The sequence below is a fragment of the Marmota monax genome, unplaced genomic scaffold (genome assembly GCF_021218885.2).
Source record: "Marmota monax isolate L192 unplaced genomic scaffold, Marmota_monax_Labrador192_F-V1.1 WCK01_AAM20220418_F8-fsc00041, whole genome shotgun sequence".
In the NCBI taxonomy this organism is placed as follows: domain Eukaryota; kingdom Metazoa; phylum Chordata; class Mammalia; order Rodentia; family Sciuridae; genus Marmota; species Marmota monax.
In genome coordinates, this window is record NW_026695238.1 from 1,517,676 (window position 1) to 1,543,261 (window position 25,586).

Sequence of the window (25,586 nt, forward strand, 5' to 3'; positions counted from 1 at the left end):
TGAAAGGTGGCCCGGGTCTCTAAGGGATCATTAAGGGGAGGGGATTGAGAGGAAGGGAGCAGGTTTCTCAAGGTCTAAAAATCGCTTTTCTTATATGTTGTGGCCATGAGTTTCTTGTTGGGAAACTGCAATGGTCACTAAAAGGGGCTGTTTGGGGCTAGCCTGGTATAGACGGGTCTGAATTCCTCAGGACGCACCCAAGGTCATGGTTCTGAACAACGTGTTAGGTATGGATGATACCTCGAGGATGGAGGGAGTGGATGCGAGCCCTGAAATCTACTTGAGGTCAAGATTGTGCCTTTGTGTTTCCCTAACAGCTAGCTCACCGCGGGCCACAAGGGATGCGCCCAAACTTAAGTCCTTTCAAACTGAACCAAAGGGCGACAAAAGCCCCGGCTCTTCCCCACTCCCACGCCTATCCTCCCCAGGCTCGCAAGTAATTCTTATTCTCCGGAGCGAGCGAGCCTCGTCTAGAAGATCCGGGAGGGACCGGGTCAGGGAGAAGTGGGACCCTGGAAGCAGGGAATCTAGGCGGGGTGGACGAGGGGGGCGTGTGCGCACGCACGTGCCGGCGCGCAGGAGTGCTGGGGGAAGGGGGTGGTCTCCGAAAGGGGGAGGGGAGAAGGCAGGGGGCGGGGAGAAGCAGGCTTTTTAGGACCCGGCTGCGGCGGCGAAGGAGAAAGAAGCGGAGGAGGCGGCACCCGCGCTCGCAGGGCCGTGCCACCTGCCCGCTCGCTCGCTGCTGTCGCGCTCCCCACCGCCAACATGCTGCTGAGACTGGGCGGCCCCGCGCTGCCGCTGCTCCTGCCGTCGCTGCTGGTGCTGTTGCTGGGCGCGGGCAGCGGTGGCCGCGGAGTGCGCGCCGAGGTGCTGTTCCGCTGCCCGCCCTGCACGCCAGAACGCTTGGCTGCCTGCGGGCCCCCGCCGGACGCGGTGTCCCGGTCGGCCGGCGGCGCCCGCGGGACCTGCACTGAGCTGGTCCGGGAGCCGGGCTGCGGCTGCTGTTCGGTGTGCGCCCGGCTGGAGGGCGAGGCGTGCGGCGTCTACACCCCACGCTGCGGCCAGGGGCTACGCTGCTATCCCAACCCCGGCTCCGAGCTGCCCCTTCAGTCGCTGGTCATGGGCGTGGGCACTTGCGGAAAGGGCCGGGACGCCAAGTACGGCGTTAGTCCGGAGCAGGTTGCAGGTAACGCGGACTGGGACAACTAGTTGGGAGAAACTTGGAGGGCAGTGGGGCGGTCAGCTGGCGGCCGTTAGGTGTAGAAGGAGTGTGCGGCAGGACCTCAGAGACTTTAGTAGAGGAAGATCTGAATCCGTGGCCAGATCTGGGGGGATCGTTGAGGGCGGGATCCCGAAAGTCAGGCTCGGAGTGGGGGACTGGAGTTGGAGCAAGTGGAAGAACCCTGGTTACTAATTTAGTGGGGATAAATTGGAAGAGGAGACTCATTGTAGTTACCAGCCTTTCCCGGGTGGACAGTCCTCTCACTTTTATTCTGGAGGGGAGATTTACTGGGGAGGAGGGTGTCTGTCAGACCCGTGGGAGTGGGAACTTGAATCTTATTTGGGGCACAGCTTGAGTCGGTGAAGTCAAAGGGTCCTGGTGGGAACGCTGTTGGGAGGCCCAAGCCACTGGATGCCGGTGACACCCGAGATCTCGGTGAGGAGCGGTGGAGGCACCGGCGCACTGAGTGAGAGACCCTTCCTTCTATTGGGGTTGTGAGGTGGGAAGAAAGGATTTGGTGCTTTGTAGGGTGAGTTGCTTAGAGCAATTAAAGAGAACGTTGCTATCTTACAGAGAGAATGAAGGGGGCTATGTTGGATGGAAAAGGAAAACGGGAGGGGGGTGTCTTTGGGAGGCGTGCAGGAGACCCCAGCAGTTGAATCGGTGTAATTTAAGCCGGATCGCCGGCTGCATTCCCAGGACCCGGGCAGCCAGGCTGTGCGTTTAAGCATCTGGGCAGCGGGTGGGAAGGCAGGAGGAGCCTGGGTGGGGGAATGACTGTTACGTGAGCTGTGTGATCCCCCCCACCCCCACCCCAAATCGGGGAACTCTTCTTATCCTATAAGATGAGGAACCTGGGCTCTTTGTTAAAGGGTCCTCATCCCTTGCAAAAAGTTACTTGAAGGACACAACCAAGCTATCAGGAGTTTTTTTTTTTTTTTTTTTTTTTTTTAATTTTGAATTTACAAAAGCCTTCCCCGTGGTCTGGAGGAAGCTATAATTATTTCTTTCCTCTTGGAGATGGTAGTGAAATGTGTCCACTGTCCGCTGCTGTTTAAAAAGCAAGCTAGTCTGACCAAGTTTTTTAAACTGAAAAAAAAAAATTGAGGGTGGGGGGAGAAAAAGTGGGAACATTCCTTCTGGCTTCTGAGCGTCTTTGTAAGCCCCCCTCCCTCCTCGCACACCACCTCCCTTCTTCTGACCTGCCATTGTTTTTTCCCTTTGAGAATGGAATTAGGGGTCAGAGTTGAAATCTTTATTCTATTTCTCCCCACATTTTGACCTTGAGTACTGAGCAAGGTAAGGGCTCCCTCTAAGTGGAACCCCTCTGTTCCTTTCTTCTCCTAGCCTGCCTTGAGATTAACCCTTCCCTCCTGCTTCTCTTAGTAATAATAAAAGGAAAAAGAGAGCAAAGTCCTCTCCCTGTGGGATACCGTCCCCCAGTCCTGGGACCAGTCCTCCCCATAACCTCTGGCACCCTGGAGTCCACCCAGGAGGTTTTCTGCAGTTTCTGAGCTGAGCTCAAACTAAACATCTTCCTCAGCAGGGCGAACTTTTCCAAAGGCCTCACAGAACCTTTTGGATTTTGACTGTTTTAATAAAGTTGGTGTGTTTTCTTCCTCACCATTTTAATATTTTTTCCACTCTTCGTTTGTCTCACTGAGCTTGAAACCCAGCTCTCCTGCTTCCTAGATCCCTGAAGCAGGTGGGGTCTTCAGCCTGCAACAGATGCGGGAGAGAGGTCTCCCCCCACCACTTCTTGTATCCTGAAAGGGGGTGGGGGTTGTCAGGAAAGCCCAGGGACAATGGGGTGAGTTCATGGGAAGAATGTCACTCTGGATTTTCTGCCTGGTTATGGGACTCTTTCCGCCAGCTCGTCCCAGCTGCCTCCTGAGCCTTCTCCTGGTGCCTGATGCCTTCTACATTTTTCTCTTGTGCTCCAGTCTGGGAAGGTGGGGGTAGAGGGATAAGGGTATGGACGGGGGATGGAAGCTGAGTAGGTGACGGACAGCTGGGGTGGCTGAGCCAGGAGGAGGGCTGGGGAGGGGGCCCTGTAGGGAGAAACCTGGGCTCTAGGGTGCAGGGAAGAGGGGCAAGGATGGAGGCTTTTGTGCCTGCGAGAGAGGGTCTTGGTTTGGGGCAGGGATTAGGTCCCTGTATGGGTAGGGTGGGGCTTAGTGCTGCTGCCTCCTGCTCTGCATCTTCCATCTCCTCCCCCCTCTGAAGAAGGAGTCCCCCCACCCCCCAGCCTGCATTCCTCTTGGAGCAGGTTGCTTTTGAGAATTTTAAACATACCCTCTTATTTCGAGGCTGCAAACCCCAGTAGTTCCGGCTTGCTGTTAGCTCTTTTGTCTTTGTTCCCGGGACTCAGGGGCTGTATTGCTGGCTTCCTGGGGATGGCAGGGATGTAGGGGGGTGGGGTGGGCACATCGGCAGCAGAAGTAGGTGCTGGTGAGCCTGCATCCCTGGAGGGTGATGGGCTGGGACTTGTTGGTTCACCGAAACCAAGAAGCCAGACTCTGGGTCTGGGGGGTAAGGGTGGGAGAAAAATGCAAAGGGGATACCGAGATCAGCCTGAAGTCGGGACTTTAAAACTATGTGAGTATGGAAGGTGGTGGAGTGGGCAGAGATGCCTAGAAAAAAGTGTGTGTGGGGTGGGGAGTTAGGGGGCAGACTTGGACCAGGCCTGGCCTTTTCAGAATTTAGGCCTGGCTGGTTCTTCTGCATCCCCGGCCTCCATCGCTTTCGGATACAATGAAGGGGATTATGCTGAGGGGCGGGGCTGCCCAAGTGGCCGTCTGGCCTTCTGCACATATGAAGGTGCTAAGGAAATGTGCAGTCCTTCAAAGTTCTGGGCCAACAAGCAGGCAGGCCCACCGAGGGCAAGCAAGCTAGGTAGCAAGGAAGTGGGGAGGTTGTGCATCTGCAGTTGCTGGGGGAGAGGAAGCTGGGAGAGAGGCAGGCACTGATTTACAGTGGTTCAGTGCAGCTTCAAAAATGGGGGGGGGGCGGAGAAAGCAACGGGACTTCTGGCTCCCAGCACTGCTTTGCATCTCGTCTTGCATAAATTTGCATACCGAGTTCAAAGTCGTAAAATAGACTTGGGAATGAGTGGGACCCACTGTCACTGATTGTTAACACCACTACCTCCTCCTGTCTCCCCTCCCCGCTTCTGGTCAGAATTCCCTGAACTATCTCTGCTGAGCTGATCCCCTGTGTCACCACAGGTGGACCTTGGAAGGAGGAGATGGGGGAGCCCAGGGTTGCTGCTCCAGGGTTCTGTCTCTGGACTCAAGTTTCTTGGTTAAGAGACTAAGTTGGGCGTGGCTCTGTGGCCCCAAGCCTAGGAGGCAGTGCCTGACTGAGGGTGGTTGAAGGGTTTGTGAGGCTTACAGGGGTGTTCCTCTCAGTGGCCAGGATTGGCTGGGATTTGAGGAATCCGTAGCATCAAGAGTTCTTTTTATTTTATGTTATTGATTTTTTTGGTGTCGGAGATTGAAGCCAGGGGTGCTCTATTACGGAGCTACATGTCCAGCCCTTTTTATTTTTCATTTTGAGACATGGTCTCGCTAAGGGCCTCACTAAAGGACTGAGGCTGGCCTCGAATTTGCAGTCTTCCTGGAATTATGCACCCGGTAGGAGTCTTCTTTCCTTGAAGTTTCCTACTTACCTTCTCAAACTGTACACTGTATCATTTCCTTGGTGTAGTAATAATGACCCAATTCCGTAGAGAAAATATTTAAGGGGGAAAAAATCCTGCTTAACAGTGTTAAAGTACCTTACAAAAACAAGCCTAAAGGACAAGGTTAGAATAGGTGGGAGTGTAGAGGGAAGAACTCACTGGCTGGGGTCATGAGGGCCTGTTTACACTTTTTTTTTTTTTTTTTTTTGCCAAATTGGGCTACTGAGTTTCCTGGCAGGCAAAGGGAAGAGAGATTGTTGCTGTGAGCCTACCTTAGCCTTGTGCTTCAAAATAAAAATTTCAGGCACATCCTTTCTTTGGGTTAGGGAGTCAACGGAAATTAGTCTGATAAAAGTGCCGTGGATTACCTGGGAGCCCCCAGAGCATACTTAGTCACACATCATCAGACATTTGCAGGTTTCCCTTGAGAATCCCTGTGCTCCAGCCTGGTGATCTGTGTAACCACTCTCTGCCTTGGAAATGGGACAGATTGTTTTCAGAATGGATAGAGGAAGTTTTGAAAGTTCTTGGAGCTAATAGAAGTACCTACCTGGACGGGAAGGGCCTGGGCTGCTGAAGGGAAGGAGGGAGGAGCAGAAATCACCAGGCTACATCTTCCTTCATATGTGCTACATGCTAAGTAGGTGGATAGGCTTCAAAGTGGCACGAAAATATATTGGCCCCATGCTTCCTCAGATTCAGTTAGAAGGAGACTATGAAGGTGACTGGAGATGGAAGTGTTGAAAAAACTCAAATGCTTGAATGAGGCTTGTTGACTGGCTGGGCAGGGGACATGGCGCTGTCCTTGTAAGGGGGTCAGTACTAGCGCTGCTTCTGCTGAAGCCCAGGCGCAGTTGGGACTGCGCTTGGCTTCACCAGGGGAGCCGGGGATCTGGTTGGCAGATGTTCCAGGCCCTCTGCTTCTCCTGTTATCTCTGGCCAGCATTTTCCTGAGGTGGCAGCCAGCCATCAGGAGACGGTTGTCTGCACATCTGTCCTTATCCTGTCTTGAACTTACTCCAAGCCTGCTTTGTCTCCCGTCTCCCTTTGTTCCGTCTCACAGTTGTGGGGACAGGTTCAATTGAGGGACAGGAGCCGAGAGACCAACCTGGCTACATTCCTCCAACCCCTCTGCCTCCGTGGCCCAGTAAGGGGTTGGGCTCTTGGCAGCAAAAAGCGTTTGAGCCTCTGGGCCAGAATTTGATCGTGGACACCTGCCATGTGCAGGTGATATAGACAAGCCACAGTATGTCACTGCTGGAGTTTGATGATTTGGGTTTTCTTGACTTTTTTGAGAAGCCCAAGTCCTAAACCTGGGGGACTTCCAACATGTAAGTGGCCAGTGTTCTGCTGGTCGTGGAGGTATCTAGAGAGAAAGAAGAGCTGGTAGGTGGCAGAAGAGGAGGCAGCCTGGTTTGTACTGTTAGATTGACCTGGTTTCACAGTGCCAGAATTGGTGAAGTGGGGGGGATGTCGGGCCCATTGTGACAGTGGAAAGTGCCTGGCACATACTGGGTTCTTCCACACGATAGCAGCCTGGATCTTGGCCAGTGACATCTCTCTGCCACTGTGGTTAATGGGCCCTGAAAATGGAGATCAGACTGGACAAGCCAGGTGTCTAGAACTTAATAGTCATCTGAGGGAAGTGGTTTATTCTCTCCGAGCCCCTATTTCCTTGTCTGTAAGTCAGAAATCAATCCTCCCAACTCCATTGGGTGGCACTTGCACCCACAAAGCCCGAGCACTTGATTTTGGTAAGGAGTCCCTTGATTTCCATCTGTTCCCCTATAAAGAGGGACTGTCTACACCTCTCTGACTTACTTCCACAGGCTGTAGCAGCGAGGCCCTCTATGGAAAGGGTCATGACACTGTACTTTAAATGCAATATAAACCCAGTTGACAATAAATAAAGGGTTTCAGGGCAGCAGGCTTGCATTTTTTATTGGTGAGTTAGGCAGTGAATACTCTGGGGCCTGTGTCCTAATATCTGGGACTGACCATTCTTGGGATATAGTCTGCACTTCACTTTAGGCCCAGATAGAGGTGGGAGTGGCCCAGAGCTTGGGCACCTGGGTTCTCGTGGCAGCTGTGCTGCTTATAAGCAAGTCACAGAAGATGGAATCCTGCTTTCTCCTGGCCAGTCACTCCCAGCGACCTGGCCTTCCATCTGCCAGCACCCGGAGGGCAGGATATCTGAGGCACCTCTGGGTCAGTAGCGGCGTAGGTTGGGAAGGCCCTTTCCCTGTAGGTGGCCCTCTCAAAGAAATCTACTAGGACTCTGGCTTTAGAATAATAGGGTCAGGTTCACCCCAAGTGGCCCTAACACACTTTGGGCATCCATTATGTTCAAGGGCATGCTCAAAGCCAGTGAAGATCTTGTGGAGCCTGCTTCCTGCTCCAGGAAAACGGGCCTTTCAAACTGGCCTCTCCGAGCCTAGGATGCCAGAAAGTTGAACGTGATCCTGGCAAAGGAGAGGGATGTTCTTTCCAATATGACGCTTCTCACTACATCGACTCCAGAGTTGACCTCGCTGCTGAGAGGGGGAGCAGCATCTCATTTTGCAGAGGCTCAGGGATTCTCTACAGGAACCCTGGGTTGGGGAATGTTTGCTGAAGGCTGAGGCCTTTCTCATGTTAGATTCCAGAAAGCCTGGTGTGTGGAGGGAGGCCTGTGAGGGTTCGGGCCTCTAAAGGAGGTGGTGCCATTAGAGAAGGTAGATGCAGGAGTCAGCATAGACTTAGGATGAAATCCAGGACAGTGGAGACAGCATCGGATTTGCTGTTGGGAATTTGGGATGGGTAGTCCCCTTAGACTCTGGGGCCTTCATGGTGGGGAGAAGAAAGGAGTAGCTGATTTCTAGGTGGAGTGGTAGAAGTGTGTTGGTTCTCAGGTCTGGAGTAGCCCCACCCCCACAGTGAGTAGGATGAGTGGACATTTTTCTAGTGGAGAACAGACCCACCCCCCTGGCCCTCCTCCTCCTTGGCTCCTGGCCCCCTTTTCTTTCCCTGCTTTAGCTACTCCTGTTTTTTAACAAAGCCAGGGAAGATCTGGGCTGGCTCAGCCCTGGGTGTCAGTCAAGATTCAGGGAGACTGTTCAGAAAGCTGGCTCCCCCGGAAAGAAATACAGTCCACTGTGGTCAGGAATTTTTTCCCTCCTACCCCCACCTTTTTTGGGGGTGGTGGGGGTAGGGTGGGGGGCTTGGCACTTGGAAGCCCTTTGGAGCCCTTCTGGCTGCCAGCCCCACATCTCCGCCTGGCTGTTGGGAAGCAGGGCAGGAGTGAAGACCGGAGAAGGGGGCCGGGGCTGGCCAGTCTCCAGCTGCCAGGCGGAGGAATTGGCCCACAGGGCCCCATGAAGCTGGCCTGGAGCGAGGCCTGGGGAGGTTTCTAATTAGTGGCGGGTGTAGGTGTGTGTCAGCCTGTGTTCATTCAAGGAACTGAGTGGAGCCAGGAAGTCGAGGACGGGAGGGAGACTGCCCCCACTCAAGGCCTTGGTCTGTTGGGGGTGGGGAGGCCAGAGGAGGCTGTTCACTGTGTTTGCCCAAGATGGGGCTCTTCCAGCTGGGGGGACCCAGGTTAGGGTGTGGGGGTATGGGGTTGTTGGCAGTCAGCAAAGGATGCCACCTCATGGGGCAGATAGAACAAGAATTGGAGTTGCTTTGTTCTGGACAAGTGCTTCTACGAAGGAGTCCACTGTTTGTTTGTGTTTTTCCCCCTCAGCTCTGTGGTAGCCTCAGGATTCCCTCCACTTGTCAGATGAAGAAATCAAGGCTGGCTGCCTTCAGGGGCCAGGGCCAGGGCAAGCACAGTCTCAGCATTCTCACCCCAGGCCTCTGTTTCTAAGATCCTACTTGCACAAAAGCAGGGAATCCCATATTGCTTCTTGGAAAAGCGCTTTTCCTGGGAGGTAGTCTTTAAGACATAACTTCTCAAAATGCTTCTTTATGCGACTCTGCAGGGAGATTCTTGTAGATTGTTGTCTTTACTTCTGGATGGAGAGGCCAGGTGGTCTCTGGATGGTACACTTAGTTTCTAAAATGCTGAAGGCCAAGAAAATAATGAGAATGGCAGTTCTCCTGTACCCTGGGCCCAGCCCCTGTGACTCTCCGAAAACCCTGGGTGGCAGGGAGGGTGTGCTGGGCAGGATACAGGGGGTAGAATGGGCTGGGCTTACTGGGTCATAAAGGCTTTTGAATTTCGATGGGACCAGCTGCCAGAGGACTGATGGCCTCCTTCCCTGGGAAGATGGGGGGGCCCTGTTGAGAGGGGGAGCAACAGGAATGGAGTGCTGGGGTTACTGGGCTTGGTTAGCGTCTGTCTCTGATGATGTCAGTGACGGGATACCATTCTAGTTGGTGGAGAGCTGTGAAGCTAAACAATCCGGGTTTGGTTTTGGCTCTGTCGCTGACTACATGACTGTGTGCAGTCGGCCTCCGACTCTACGTGTCTTTTATCAAGCATGAGAGGGGGTAAGGAATCATCAACCTCATGTGATGGCTTGACGATAAAACGAAGTTGTGTATACAGACCACGGAGCAGAGAAACTCACATAATCAGATGACATTATACAAGTTCCGATCCCTGCCTTTCTTCTGCCCTGAGCTCAGCGAAGAGAGCAGGAGAAGGGCCAAGGCCTGTTCAGATGTTTTCTGATGGGTCGTCTTGGGAATCCTGGTGGTGGGTGGTGTGGCTACCTGGACAGCTGCTGTCTGCTTAGGAAAGCTCTCAGTGAATCCGGAGTGCAGAGCCCAAGGCTGAGGGGTTTCCATGGGGTGGTCATGGCCACGAAGTTGTCTTTTTTTATGGTTCTCTCAAGCTCAATGGCCAAACCATGGTCCATTTTCACCCCAGCGATGAGGTTCTCTGTGGAGGCTCTGCTGGTCACCTCTGGTTTGGTTTACTGCTTTTAAACCAAGACTGCAGAGGCAAGAAGGGCGACAGATGTGATGCTGCGTCAGATCAGACACAATCAGTGAACTTTTAGTCAAAGAAAGAGAAAAGCATGGTGACCTATTTAAAGACACTTATTTATATTCAGGACACTTCTTGTGCTGGTTTGAGAGTGTGGCCGGCAGTCCTGGACATCTTTGCAGATTTTAAATTTCTTTTTGCATCCAGGGTCCGGTTTGTCATGTTGGCGTACGTAGGAGCAGTGTTAGGGGAAGAGGCCCACGGAAGAGGGGGGTGGAGGGGAGGGTGGGAGGCTCAGTCTGCGTCGCTGTCTGGGGGCTGGGCAGTAGGGTCACAGCTTCAGAACTGAGCATAGGAGAGCTGCAGGTGTAGCTGGTGGTGAGGTGCTCACCTAGCATGTGGGAGGCCCTGGGTTCCATCCCCAGTACCGCCAAAAGAAAGTGTAAGGGACAGTGGTTTGAAATGGGTCTTGGGAGAGGCACATGTCCCTCCTGTCCCATTTCAGACTTCTGTTTCCTCACTGCCTTTCTTTACCCCTAACCATTCTTGCTGCTATGGGGTCTGGGTGGTGAGGGAGAGACCAGAAAAAGGAGAAAGAGAAATAGTGTAACAAGATACACTTAGAGGTGAGATGCTCCCGGCCCAGCCCGCTTTTCTCATGTTTGAACTTGGGTTGAGTACATCCCACATGCAAGCTAGCGGACCAACTGTATAAAAGCAGTTGTCTTGCTGGAAGGGGATAAGAAAAGCATTGTAAAACATCAAATATAATCTGAGGATAAACCATGTCCAAAGAAATGTCTATTCCTCAGATGCAAATAAATAGGTGACTCTTAGCCTTTTGGCCAGGGCTCCCAAAAGATCTTGATGTTAAATTATGAGATCTCTTTGGGGTGAGTAAAGTCACAAAAGAAAGGGAATCGAAATTGATAGATATTGGAAGAAAAAAGCACAGCAACTTCCTCCCAGAAGAGCAGATGGAGCACATGGGTTGTCTCCCTTCCTGTCCTCCTTTGATTAAGTATAATTTTTTTAAAGCTCTATGGAAGCCAAGACCAAGCTTGGGTCTTCCAGAAGCTTCCGTCACACAGTCGTTGCTTTTCACTGAGGGGATCCAGGTAAAATGCTGGGAAGAAGTAGAGTTGAATTACTAAGGTATTCTGGCCAGTGACGCCTTTCATTGACTCCGACAAGTGGACCTTGGACACTTGGAGGCCACATTGTCCATTCCTCTTTCTCCTCAAAAGCTTCCCCTGAAACTATAGCAGAATAAGTCTGTGATTTTCTCTTATCTGCAATTTGTAATTTGTATATAACTCTTGGAGGGTTTCTAACCTGGTCTCTCTTGTTTTAGTTGAAGCTGTTTTCTCTCTGGTCTTCAAGCAGACAGAACAATCATCCCCTTTCTATTGGGTGTTACTGGCCGGCCGTTGGACATCTCTACCACTTTGTCACCCTGCAAGTGTTCGCCCTCCCCAGTCCCTTGGGGCTGCACCAGTATGAGCCCATCCCCTGTCTTTCCATTTTCTGGCGCGATCCATCTTGAATTCTTCATCTTGCTCCTCTTAATTCAGTGACCCTCTTTTGCTATTTATGGGTCTTTGCCCTGACTTATTTCCCAGTTCTCATGGCATAGAGATATAGCTAGGAACCCACAACAAGCTCTGTTTTGTGGGCAAGTGACCTTGGTGGCATTGCATTAGCTAGGAAAGTGGTGTTGAAGTCTGCCATATCACTATTGTTAGACCGTCTTCCAGGGGCACTCCACTTTTAAGGATAACTCCTGCTTGACAAGGAGGGTGAGGGGTGGAGGGCGTGAGAAGCAGTCCTGGGAATCAAACCCAGGCTCCCGTGTGTGCTACGCCAGAGCTATTCAGCTACATCCCCAGCCCAGAGGAAAAAAAAATTTTAAAGAAACATTTAAAATGTATTAAAAAATTAAAAAGTGCGGCTGGGGTTATGGCTCAGCAGTAGAGCATTCGCCTCGCACGTGCAAGGCCCTGGGTTCGATCCTCAGCACCACATAAAAATAAATAAATAAAATGAAGTTATTGTGTCCAAACACAACCACAAAAAATAAATATTTAAGAAAAAAATGTAGGAAAGTACCAAGAACAACGGCATAATAGCAGTCTACCGCCTAGAACTACAAGCAGTTAATATTTTGTCTACTGGCATGAGTACTTAGCATTTATTTTTCTGGGCTAAATAGATTTGCATGCACTATATGATGGATGCTCAATATCACATATTTGCATAAATGTACATATATGCATATACATGTATGATGGATGGCCAACATTCAAGTTGTTCTCTGAAAATAAGTTGAAAACGCCTGTAAAGAAGCGTTTGCATTCCTCTACTAATTGCATTTATTCATTCACCTATTGAAAGACTTTTGAGTCAGGTTGCTGATCGATTTTTGCAGCTACAACCAATGCTTGTAATGAACGTTTTTGTGCACACGGTCAGTCAGGTGAGTGCTTCCTGTTCCCATCATCTCTGGTACAAGTTTGCACCAACGTGCTCTCTACTCTTTTGGGCCTTCACCAACAAGGTCACCTTGCCAGGCTCCCCGATGGCTTGAGTCCGAGGAGAAATGTTCAGGACTCATGGGAAGGAGTGAAAGCTGATAGTGCTGTTTGCCATCTTGATATCAGTTTCTCTGGCTCTTCAAGGACAGCGCAGCTTGCACAACCTCAGAGGACCTTGGCTGAATTTTGAACATGCTTTTGTTTTCTCAAACTGTCTGCCTTAGCCCTGACCCTCCCCGGGTCTTTGAGATTCCAGGAATGACCCTGGTGTTTGTAAAGCAATCCTTTAGAGTGTGCACAGGCGGGGAGGCTCTGGAGAGGCCCCGCCGTCTCTGCTCACTCAGGGGGAGCCTGAGATGAGCCCGCAGTGTAAGGGCATGCTCTAGAAATCTCCCTGATGCCTGGCCAAGAGAGGCCTCTCTGTGTGTCCAAGTGGATGTGTCTGTTTACAAACCACGAGCAAATGGGTAGAAAGAACTTCTGAGGTCAGGTCTTTGTGAAGTGTGTACGTGAGGCCTCTTTCTCCCTTCACCAAGTTCTTCAGGAAATCTAGATTAGAGGGAATCATGAAGGAATGGGAGCCCTGGAAAGGCCAAAGTTCATAATATGGGTCCCTTGGCCCTTGCCCAGGCTTGCTGTCTCTGAATCTCTAGGGTTGGCTCCAGGGAGATTTTTGGCAAGTTCTTCAGATGATTTCTGGTGGACAGCAGTTAGACCTAGTCTAACTCCCTGAACTTAAAGAGAACACGCTGAAGCCTACCCAAGTTCAACACTGTCCAGCATCGCTCAGGAATGGTGAAGTCAAAGTCAGAAGCTTGATTATCTAACTTTCAGGCCAGGCTAGAACCGGTTGGTCCAGGCTTTGAACCTGAATCAGTGTTCCTGGGAAATTCACCAAGAGTTCAGGCGAGGAGGGGATTGCTTGGCCAGGGAGTGGGTGCTCCATTCTGTCCTCTGGGTGGTGCTTGTGTCTGTTGGGCTCTCTGTTCAGCAGTTTTCTGAGTTCTTCACTCACTTGGGTGGTGGGTCGTCCTTGGGAGCTGGGTACCCTGGTGAGAAGTTGAGGGGACTTGTGGATCCTTCACATTCACAGAGCCATTTCCTCTCACGAGGGAGATTTAGGGAGGAGGTGCCATGAGGTGCCACCTATTATGCGGTGACTGGCCCGCTGGCCTCGGAGGAGTTTCCCAGAACATGGTGGCATCTGAGAGACATCAGGCTTTGCTTGCCTGGCTCCCTTGCAGGGCTCAGGGCCCAGGGGATAGGAAAGGATGGGAAAGGAGTTTGGAGTGAAGTGAAGCTGGGTGTCGGCAGTGGGTAGGTGGATCTAGCAGCTGGGGGAAGGTCAAACTAAGCTGAAATGTATCCTGGGGGGCCAGTCTGCACCCAACTGACACGACTGTGCTCTACAACAGACATCCCATGCATGGTGCAGAACTCTAGCGTGACAGGCCACTGCTGCCTGTTGCCTCTGACCTTTTTTTTTTAAAAAAAAAAAGGTGGGGGAAGACGCATAAACAGTGTCACTCACCCAGAGACTAAGGTCCTCAGGTTAAACTTTAGCTCAAAAAATAACAAACAGGACCCTCTTTCTAACCTCTGGCTTCTCCACCTGCAGCATGGCCTGAATGACGAATCCCAGCCTGTTGGTGGGCTGTGCTGTGGACACAGTGGCCACATAGATGGAACTGGTGACTATAATCGACAGTCCAAAGGGACTGGCTTCACGTTCTCTTCATTTCCTGTGTATGTTGGCCAGTGTCCCCTTGCAGGCATGGTTCTTATGAGCCACTGCCCCTTGCCTCCTTTGTAGTTTCTTCCTTCCCCTCCCCTAAATTCTGTAAATATAAAAGTTAATTTAGGCAAATCCAATTTTGCCCAAGAATTTCCATCAAATGGTAGAGAGCTTTGGTAGTTAGCAACATAGAGTTTAACACAACAGAGCTAGAGATGTGGCTCAGTGGTAGAGCGTGTGCTGAGCATCTGAAAACCCTGGGTTTCATTCCCAGAACCATTTAAAAAAAAAAAAAAGACAGGGCTGAGGGTATATGCCATTGGTACAGTGCCTACCTAGCATGTTCCATTCCTAGCACTGCAAAAAAAAAAAAAAAGAAAAAGAAAAAGAAAAAGAAATAAAAATAAAAAGTAGAATATTTTTTCTTCCTTGGATCTTGGGAAAACAAGTGACAAAATAACATAGCACACACACCAAAAAAAAAAAAAAGAAAAAAAAATAACACAGCAGAAATGAAACTCTCCCTGAAGCACTAAAAAGCAGAATTCAAACAGCTAACAAAGTGAAGCTTTAGAAGAAATATCCAGGTTTGGGGGTTTAACAGCTTCAGCAGCAGAGAACTTGCCTAGCACAAGAAAGGTCTTGGGTTCAATCCCCAGCACTGCTCCCCCCACAAGAAAAAAGAAATAACCAGGCAGTGTTGAAGAACTCTTAACTCAGTTTTTCCTTGCATTTGGGGGGAGCAGTGAGGTAACATCAGCCCATCTTGTCGTAGCAGATAATATCTTTCATTTGTCCATTCAAGAAGTAGATCATTCATCCACTTCTTCTAAAACTTGATTTTGCCCACAATGGTGAGGCACTAAGCAACTCAATGAGACCCTGTCTCTAAATAAAATACAAAATAAGGCTGGGGATGTGGCTCAGTTATTGAGTACCCCTGAGTTCAATCCCTTGTACCTCCCCTAAAAAGAATAAAATTGTATCCTGCTTTTTTTTTTTTTTTTTTTTGTGTGTGTGTGTGTGTGGTGCTGGGGATTGAACCCAGGGCCTTGTGCATACGAGGCAAGCACCCTACCAACTGAGCTACATCCCCAGCCCTAAAATTGTATCCTGCTTAAGTAGTAACCATCATTTGAGCAGAATTATTCCCATTTTTCTGACTTGAGAAATTAGAGCTCAGACAGATTAAAGGGTGTGGCCCTTTAATGAGTAAACGGTGTGCAGAATTTGGGTCTTGGTTCCTGATGCTCTTGGCCCATTTGAGTTTGTTGATGAATGGTCCACCACCATGGATACTGACACACATTATATCTTTTGCAGTTCTGGGAATCAGCCCAGGGCCTTGTGCATGGTGGGCAGGATCTCTATCACTGAGCTACACCCCCAGCCTTGCTTGCCGTAGATACCAATGGAGAAGTTGCCTGGGGAGAAAGAGGAGAATTATGGTTAGAATATATTCTTTTGCCCAATGTATGTCAAGGTTAAGTGCATTTGGGGAGAAGTTAATGAAGAAGGAGCCATTGAGTTCTCTACCAGGGTGGAGCCAGGAAAGCAGCCAGCATTCATTCCTCTGGCCCGACACTCAGAAGCAATCCTCCAAGGGCTTCCAGTGCCTTTACCTGCAGCAGGAGGTGAGATCACTGGGGGCAGGACAGGTCCAGGGTTGGATGAGAGCATTTCATGGTTTCAAGACAGGTTTCTTAGGTTTCAAGACAGCCGTGCTGTAGGAGAAGGCTGGAAGATGGGTAAGATTTCTTCAGAATAAATAAAAGAAAGGGAAATATGTAGATCTATTTGGAAGACCTGTGAGGTGTAAGGGGAAGTGTCTCATGTTCTCACCAGGCCTGGATAGGGACCAATGCCACGTACTCTAAGCAAGAAGGACTGGGAGGTTTTTTTCCTAAGAGTGCTTCAAGTTCTCCCCCAGATCAGGAAAAAACTTCCAAGTGGAGTGTTGAGGTCACACCATAGCAGTAGGAGAAGATAAAGCTCTGTAAGACACAAGGGTTTTTGTTGTTATTTTTATTTTTGGTAATGGAGATTTAATCCAGGGGTGCTTAACCACTGTGCTACATCTCCAACCCTTTTTATTTTGAGATAGGGTCTTGCTAAGTTACTTAGGGCCTTACTAAGTTGCTGAGGCTGGCCTGGAACTTGAGAACCTCCTGCCTAAACCAAGGGTTTTGATTCATTAAATAAGGTCATTGATGCTGCAATCAAACTAGATTGCATTGTGGGAAAAGGGATATGCCAAATTAAGTTTGAGCACCACTGTATTTATGCACAGAGGTAGACACAAAGCTCTTTCTGCCGGGGTATGAGCTTTCAGTGGGCCTCCTTGTAGTGGGTCAAAGGACAGTTTGGGGGGCCACAGGCCAATTGTGAAGGACCTCTGAGATGGCAGAGAGGGTGTGTTTGTCCCTGGAAATCCAGATGGGAGTCTTTCTGGGCCTCAGGTTTACATCTTTGAAATGAGACAATGATCCATCTCCTCTCATTCCAGCTATGTCTAAGGTAGAAAGAAGTGGTGCTACACCCAAGGCAGGACTCTTCAAGCCCTCTGCTCGGTGGCACTAGTTTTGTCTACCCCCTCCCCCTGTGGAAAAGCCTTACTTTCTTTATATCATCCTGCAATTCCCTGCTTCAGCATTGACCATTTCCTCAGTTGCTGTGTAGGGGAGAATAGCGAACGCTTACCAATCCTTAGGGAGAAACTCAGAGTCTCTTCAGGAGCCTTGGAAGTCCCTATTAGTTATCTTTCAGCCTGAAGCCTTTTCCACGGATGTCATTTGGGTTGCCAAGAACCATTCTTAGGGTGGCCTGTGTGCCGTGCCATAGCCTGCAGAGCTGCATACATAAGTGGTTGTTTAATAAATATTATTCTGGACCTAACTGTCTTAGCAAAAAATGCAACTTGGTAATTTTGTTCCGAGGGAAAATTCCATCTCTAGCTGCAACTCCACATCTGGAATGTTTTCCTGCAGATGGCTCCTGAAGCCTAGAAGAGAATATATGGGAGGAACTTGGTAGATGTGACGATGCCCTTGTCTGACTCAGGTGGAGGGCTGGTGGGGAGGAAATGGAAACAGTTAGCGGCCAACCCCTGTGCTCCTTCCTGTCTCAGCAGCCATGGGCACGGGGCGTGCAGTGTCCCCTGGGTCTTCTCGGTCCATTTGAGCTGGATGCCATTTGTCCTTGAGGAGCAGGTGAGCAGGGGAGACACAGAGGGCTTCAGTAACTTGCCTAGAACTGCAAAGCTGCATGGAAGAGCTGTAGTTCAGACCTTTGGCTCGGACCTCTTGGCTGGGAACAGTAGTAAGGTATCAGAGTTTTTCTCAGCCTCTAGTCTGTTCTGCTCTCTACCAGTAGACATTTCATTTCACTTCAAGACATGTTCCCAGCTGGTCACTGACCTCCGGACCCGAAGCCTGTTCCAGAGAAACAAGTGGATGCTGTACCGCCTTTGAAAAGAGCCTGCGTCAGCAAGCCAGGACCATGGATTTCCTCATCTTAATGGCATGTTTGTTGGCAGGGGTGAGATCAATAAAGAAATGGAACGAACATACCCTTGAATCCAGATGGCCTCTGTGAGGGTGGACAAACTGACCTTCACCTCAGAGAGATGGGGGACATGTTAGGACAGGATGTCAACTCTGTCCTCCCAGGAAAAAACTTCCCAGTGGAGCCCTGACTTCTGGGATCCTGAGCCAGGGTCACAGGATTGACGTTCATGGGCCCTGGACATTTTTGTCTTTGTATGCCCCTTTTTCCAAAAAAGCATTTTAAGATCACATTATGGCCGTTTTTCTAAGAACAAGCATAACAATATGGTATATATTAAGACTTTTTGACTAAAAAAAATTTCTTTTTTTTCCTTCGGATTTTCTAGGCACCTAAGTGCTGTGCTTGCTTTGCTTAATGGACAAGTCTGGCTGCTTTCAGGCCTGAGCTCACATTGGTGTCTGTGTGTTCCCGTCTCTCTTCAAATGTTCCCAGAGGTGGCAGAGAGCCTTCTGGCATACAGTGTTGGATTGACCTTTAGGACTCAGTTTAGGGCTGCTTCTTTGGCCACTGTCTGTGGCACCAGCTCCCAGGAGGGCATGGGAAGGGGGAGCAGCAGGCAGAGTGCTCTGGGATACTCAGAGAAGGCCTTGCTCCCTGCTGTGGACCAGAGCGGCTGGGGATAGAGGGTGGTGGCTGGGTCTCAGCCATTGCAGGAGAACGTAGCGGAGCTAAATGAGCCATATGTGGGGCCTGGGAGCTTCCTTTAGAGTCAGGTTGACTTCAGTGATTCTCAACCTGGAATCAGTGTTTGCTTCTCAGGTGCCATTTGGCAAAGTTTGAAGACATTTTTGGTTGTCCCAACTTGGGAGGGTGCTAGTGGCGTCTGGGAGGTAGAGACCAGGGATGCTGCTCAACATTCTGCAACGCACAGGCCAGACAGATCCTGTGACAGAGAATTATCTGGTGAACTGTCAGTCCTGCTGTTGAGACCTCAGTTCCATAGGATGTTGCAAGCAGTGGTTCTGGTGAGGGGAGCCTCCTCAGAAGCTGCAGGTGGGTGAGCTGCTTTTTCTTTCTTCCACCAGAAAATATGAACTGTAGCCATCATGGAGACTGGCTGCTGTTGGCCAGTCCTCAAGGTGGGCCTCTTCCCCAGAGGGTGGAGCCAGGTGAATTTCCGAGTCATAGGCCTGGAGCCCAGGCTAGAAGTTTCCAGAAGTGATGGAACTATGTTGTCCAGCAGATTCCCAGAGCCCTGGTCTTCTTTAATTTCATGGAGTCCAGTCTGAAAGTGGTATGGAAGTCTCCAGAAGGGAGGAAGCCAGCTGGACAGGACTCTGAGGAGAGAGTCCTGAGGGAGATCTTGGGAGCAAAGGCTTGGGTGAGGGTGGATGGAGGTTCCCATTTGATTCCAGGTGGTGGGAAGCTGCCATGTTCTCTTCCTCCTGGGTTCCCATTGTCTGCCGCGGGGAGAGGTAGGGAGCTTGCGATCCTCCTGCCCAAGTCCAGGCAGAGAAGCTGGTCTGGCGGTGAGAGCAGGACTCGGGCAGTGAGGATGGGGACGAGTCCCCCTCTGTGGCAGCATCTGCCTGGTGCTTTAGAGGTTGGTTTTAAGGAGATGGAGATTTCCGTGTGGAAGAGCATTCCTATCGTCCGGGCTTGGCTCACCCCAGCCTTCTGTCCACCATGTCTGTGTCCATCTGAAGAAGTCAGGGGTGATCTTAATGGTTGATCCCTGCTGCATGGCCCAGTCCCAGAAGGTGACCCTCTGCAGACCTGCTGGAACAGAGGAAATCCGCGCAGCATGACAGGGTGACTTGGTGTCTCTATTCTGGGGAACCTGGCAGGCAGCCAAGCAGGAAAACCCAACCTGTTTCTGGGGCCCTTGGATTTCTGCTGCTGCCCACCTCAAAGCCCAGCAAGGGGGAGTCAGGATGGAAGAGGAGGAGATCTTGGGTCTGGCTGCTGGGGCTGATTGAACTATGGTGGAATAGGTCTCTCACCAGCCTGACTGCAAACACTAGGTCCTCAGCCTTCCCCTGCTGGTGCTGGGGCAGCTGGAACAGGCTTGAATCTTGTGTGATTTATGGTGCGATTTAGGCTATTCAGCACCCCTGGAGAAACAGCCATTCTAAGTGGAGGAGATTTCCAGGTTTCAGAAGGTTTGGAAAGTTAAGAAATTTCGAATTCTTCTTCTCTAAAGCTTAACAATTTTGGATAGAAATCTCTTTTAATGCTGAGCACTGGACCCTCTCCCCTTTGGTGATACTCCAGGGTCATCATCATCAATAAAATTCTTGTTTAGGGCTAGAAAACATGTTTGCTGTGCAAAAAAAAAAAAAAAAAAAAAAGCCCCTGAAGTTCTTATTATGTTTGAACCCAGGGGCTCTCTACCACTGAGCTACATCCCCAGCCCTTTTTATTTTTTATTTTGAGACAGGGCCTTACGAAGTTGCTGAGGCTGGTCTCAAACTTGGGATCCTCCTGCCTCGGCCTCCTGAGTCGCTGGATTAGTCATGTGCCACTGTGCATGGCCTGTTGGTTTCTTAGTGTCCTTTTCCCCTCCTGTTTTTGGATACTGCTTGTCACCGTCCACACATATTCCTTCTCTCTCCTTTCAGTTTCATTGATTTTAGTCTGCGGTGGGCTTGGACAGCAGACATCCAGAAGGTAGGCTTCTTGGAGCAACGGTGTTGGGAAGCATCTTCATGTGATGGTTCTCCTCGGGTCTCAGGAGATTTGAAAATGCATGGACATAGTGACAGCTGTTTTGATGCTCAAAATCTTGTTTTCCTTTGCTTCCTGGTTCCGAGGCAACAGATAACTGAGGCAGTCTTCATCCGGTCAAAAGTGATAACCATAAGCACCATGCGTAGTGTTTCTGTCCCAAGCAGTTTTACCTGCTTTACCTACAGCATACTTGCAGTAGTTCTAAAGAACGAACTATTATTATCCAGCCGTTTTCAGTTAAGAAAGCAGAGGCACAGAGAAGTTGCGTTCAGGGGAAACACAGCTGATAGAGCAAGTGGCAGAACTGGGACTTAACCTGAGTACACCCCCCCTCAGCCAGCACTGCTGCTGGTGGATGCTGGGTAGTCAGTGAGAACCCACTAGTATCTGCCCAGTGGGAGGGGAAGGGCTGGGGCGGATACCTTTAATGCTTCTGATCTTGGAGACTATGTAGGACACCCTCCCTTTGTATCCCTTGTCCTCAGGCTGTAGCTGGTATGGAAGAGGTGACCCTCCCTTAGCTGAACACAATTCACAGCAGCTCAGAGGGCACTGCAGCTCCTCTTTGGTGGCTCTTTCCACCATGTAGCACTGCCCAGGTGAGGGACCCTGGGGTCCACCAAACTACCTGAATTCTAAAGGGACCACCATGCATTTCGTGCCTCATCTCAAAGTCCTGTGTAGAAATATTTTAAGAGCCATTCTGCTTTGTGACCAGGATTGTAAGTTTTATAAGGCACATTAAAGGGGAAGAGAAGATGGAAGATTTGTTGAAAAGCACCCCCTCTGCACCCACCCAGCTCTTGCTGGGACCTGCAGACTCTGGCTCTGGGCAGCGTGGTCCAGGTCTCTGTTTGCTCTGCCTGTGTTCACAAGGGGCCCTGGGGCTGGGTTGTCACTCCCTGCCCTTGTAGAGCATGCTGGGACTTGTCTCCTTGGTTACAACTCTAGGCAATTCTGTTCCTCTCGCCCTCCTCAGCCAGGGTGAAACTGTGATAGCTGGGCGCTACACTCAAGGTCCCCTTACCTGGGCTGTGCACACAGTAGTTTTAAGAAAGTCTGAAGAGACTTGATGTTCCTTGGACAGCATCTTGATGAGGCCTTATGCCCTGTGACAAGCTGATACCAGAAAGTCCAGGAAGCCAGTTCCTGTTCTTAGGGTTTCCAGTGTGATGGTGTTGGGGTACAGAGCACAGACTTGGAAACAACAGAGTCAGTAGGGTGGTGCTCTAGCAGCCTAGGAGCAAAGCACTATGGGAACTTCTCAGCAGGGAGGTGGAATGGCATGCCAGGGACTGGTTCTGGTTGACAGTGTGGCTCTACCTGACACTGCCATGCTGGAAGTGCCCAGTGATCTTTGTGGCATGAGTCTTTAATCTGCACCTTTCAGACCATAAGTGATGAAGTACTTAAACTTGGTGTTAGTGGTGGGTCAACCTGAGAGGTATTGATGAACTCCAGAAAGGACCTAATTCTATTCTATGCTGAGAGCCTTGGGTATGTTCACCCTTTCCACGATCCTCTGCTCTATCCTGGCCTCATAGGATGGAGGCAGAACAGAGTAGGGGGTTCCCTGTTATTTTTTTGGAGTCACATAGCCTGGGTTCAAGTCCTAGATCCATGACTTAGCAGGTTTATGATCTTAGTCAAGCAATTGGCTCGTGTGAACTACAACTTCTCCATCTAGAAGTTGGGCAGGGTGCCCTGGTACCACTAAGAGTTACTGTGAAACAAATGGATGGTCCACATAAATTACCATGCATGGGCCCTGGCACGAGGTTGGCGCTTGTTGGGCGTTGCTGATCTCTGTTCTGCCTGTTGTTAGGGGTCCAGGAAGGCCCAGCTCCCTGGGAGTGTGTACCTAGAGCTCTTCCCTCCCTCTCTCTGCAGACAGTGGAGATGAGCACTCTGAGGGAGGCCTGGTCGAGAACCATGTGGATGGGACCACGAACATGTTGGGAGGTGGCGGCAGTGCTGGCCGGAAGCCCCTCAAGTCAGGCATGAAGGAGCTGGCTGTGTTCCGGGAGAAGGTCACCGAGCAGCACCGGCAGATGGGCAAAGGAGGAAAACACCACCTTGGCCTGGAGGAGCCCAAGAAGCTTCGGCCCCCACCTGCCCGGGTCAGTGGGGCCGAGTCTGGTTGATGGGGGAGGGCATGGGAAGGGAGTCTTCTAGCTGGGGCGGGCACCCTCTCAGGACCACGCGCTGAGCTGCTGTCTCAGAGCATTTTTATTCCCATTACTGCCACTAACATATTCAGTGACCTTTGGGCTATAAGATGGACTCAATATGGTTTCTTGAAGTTTATTCCTTCTAAAACCTCTGCATTTCTACTTGACTCTGGGAATCGGTGAAGAAGACAGCCCCAGGGATGATGAAGCTTGCTCACCCTTGCTGCAGCGGGTCCCTTTCCCCTTTCCATCTGAGTCTTAGTATCTCGGGTCTGGGCCCTGATTGGGTTTGTGGCAGAGACAGGTGCTTGAGCCATGGGTTTGGTCTAGACACTCTGGAGGTAGCCCATTTTGATCTGTTAATCACAGATGGAGAAAAGGAGTGAAAGAGTGAAAATCACATGCACATGAGTTTCTTTAGGGACGGGTTGGGCACAGTGAAGTCACCGGACTGGTTGTCATTGGCCGTACTTACTAGCTGCGTAGCCTTGGGAGTCTCTTCCCCGGGGGCATGTTGCTTTCAAGACTATATCCAGGGCCAGCATTTGTGTGCCTGTTCTTCTCACTCTGTGCCCGCTGCTTGCAGACCCCCTGCCAGCAAGAACTGGACCAGGTCCTGGAGCGGATCGCCACCATGCGCCTTCCTGATGATCGGGGTCCTCTGGAGCACCTCTACTCTTTGCACATCCCTAACTGTGACAAACATGGCCTGTACAACCTCAAACAGGTGCGTATGGGTGCTAACCCGGGCCAGAGAGGCTGCTTCTCAGCCGGGGGCCCTGGTGGGCCTGGTTCCTGCCCCACCTACCCTTAATCCTCTGAAGCCTGAGAGCTGACGCAGGCTTCTGTAACCATGGGGATGGGATGGCAGTGCCAGCTGCCAGGCCAGGGAGGGTGGGGCTGACTCCACTCTGCCAGCCACCTGCCCATGGTGCTAGTGTCCAGGTGGGGAGGAGAGCCTCCAGGAGAAGTGGGCATAAAGCAACCACCTTGGATTTTACAGAGGAATACAGTCACCTGAAGCCCATTTCTGGGTCCACACCCAGAGGCTGATTGGGTGTGTTGGATGGGGACCGAGAGTTTGCATTTCTACAAGCTCCAGGTGATGCTGATGGTTGTCCATGAACCACATTCTCAGAGTTGCCAATTTAGTCCAGTGTCCAGGTAGCTGCTGTAGTTTTCAGGATCTCAGGGGACGAGAATCGGGGATAGAGAAATACCATTGAAAATTTTTCTGAAAAAACGACCAGAACATGGTTCTAAGTACATGGGAGAAAGTGGAGGAAGTTTACCAGGAGCCCTTTGCCCTCCCGGCTTCTGCTTTCTGTTCTGCTCTCCTTTCTGTATTCGAACGATCGATGTGCATTTGCAGTATTTCCCTCTTAAGATTCTAAATATTTTCCACATAGATCCATGAGTGGCTTATCACTGTAGTGATGAAACATTGATCAGTTGTCAGTTTCCGTAGCCCACCCCTGGCTTCCACCTCCACATCCCTTTTATAGGGAGGAGTATGCATAGGATTCCTGTAGGAATGAGACAGAGACAGTGCCGTCTGCAGCTCGTTCTGTTTTCAGGCAGAGGTTCTCAGCCCTGGCTGCACACTGGGATTTTCTGGGAGCTTTATAAAATATGGATGCCTGGGCTTACCCCAGAGATTTAGGTTCTGGGGTCTGGGGTGCTTTCTGGGACAGAGTTTTAAAAGCACCCTTAGTGATCCTAATGAGCAGTTGGCATTGAATTAAAGGGTGGATGCATGGAGCCAGGAGATGGGGTTCAGAGCTCTGTTGATCCCTTGGGAGTCTCACTGCCCCACGTCCTTCACCACATCTTGCCTCTTAAAACATTACTCAGGTGTTAAAAGCTATTTGTAGATCTGTCCATCAGATGTAAGGCACCTACTTCATTTGGAGCGCAGGAGAAGTAATGATCTCTTATGAAAAACAGGCTGTGTACTGTACCTATAGGTAACTAAAATGATCCATAAGTGTAATAGTTAACATATGGTTTAGGGAGTGGGGACCCTGGAATGTGCATGCTGAGTTTGAATCTCAGCTTGGTTCCTTACTAGCTGTGTGACCTTGGGCAAGGTTTTTGACCAATGTGCTTCAGTCCATCCCCTACCCAGTGGGGATCATAATGGTAACCTAGTTGTCAAGGTGGTTGTGAGGATTATGGGAATGGTGCTATATCTCTTATATAACATATGGCACACACTTACTTTTATTCTGATGTGAGTTTTTTCACCTCACACTACACTGGGTCCTCCACTGGGGGGACCTCCTTGAGGGTGGGAGCTGGGCCTTTGCCCGTGGGAATCTCGAAAGACAGCCCTACTGACAGCAGTGATCCCTGGTCAGCAGCCTCCGCGTCACTGTGGAGCTTATTAGCAGGCAGAGTTGCAGATCTGCCTCAAACCTACTGAATGGGAATCTGTATTTTGTCAAGATTCCCAGTGCACCTGGGAGGTTGGGATGTGCCACCCTGCAGCACTAGCTCAGCTCAGGGTGGGTGTTGAGTAAACCCTCAGCTGAGTGCAGGAAAGAAAGTGGATGGTTGCTGGGGCATCGTCTAAGTTCTCCTCTTGTCTCTTCCAGTGCAAGATGTCTCTGAACGGGCAGCGTGGGGAGTGCTGGTGTGTGAACCCCAACACTGGGAAGCTGATCCAGGGAGCTCCTATCGTCCGGGGGGACCCCGAGTGCCATCTCTTCTACAATGAGCAACAGGAGGCTGGTGGGGTGCATGCCCAGAGGGCACAGTAAGCCACAGTCAGCCGGTGCCTGGCCCCTGCCACCTCTCCAAACACAGCGGAAATGAAGAGTGCTTGGGTGGTGGGTGTGGAGGATTTTCCAGCATTTTGACATGTATTTATATTTGGAAAGAGACCAGCACCGAGCTTGGCACGTCCCCCTCTGCCTTGCCCCTCCCCAACTAGAGATGCTTGCTCCCTCCCCTTCCTGCTTCTCCCTGGGGAGGAGGGGAGTCTGTGCTGGGGGAGTTGGGTGAAGGTTTGGGCAGGGGTGGGGAGAAAGAAATTTTTATTTTTGAACCCCTGTGTCTCTTTTGCTTAAGATTAAAGGAAGGAAAATTAAA

General features: G+C 50.6%; 1 protein-coding gene across 2 annotated transcripts; it reads left to right on the forward strand.

Annotated features, from left to right (window-relative positions):
* Window positions 1–678: 678 nt before the first annotated feature.
* On the forward strand, window positions 679–25,586 carry Igfbp2 (insulin like growth factor binding protein 2). Of its 2 annotated transcripts, none has more exons than XM_046439584.2 (4): window positions 679–1,186; window positions 22,213–22,442; window positions 23,080–23,220; window positions 25,091–25,586. In XM_046439584.2, the coding sequence occupies exons 1-4, from the start codon at window positions 766–768 to the stop codon at window positions 25,253–25,255; spliced, it is 957 nt and encodes a 318-aa protein (XP_046295540.1). In that variant the 5' UTR covers window positions 679–765; the 3' UTR covers window positions 25,256–25,586. The 2 variants fall into 2 exon arrangements, with proteins under 2 accessions (XP_046295540.1, XP_046295541.1); XM_046439585.1 differs by lacking the exon at window positions 679–1,186 and adding an exon at window positions 1,619–1,688.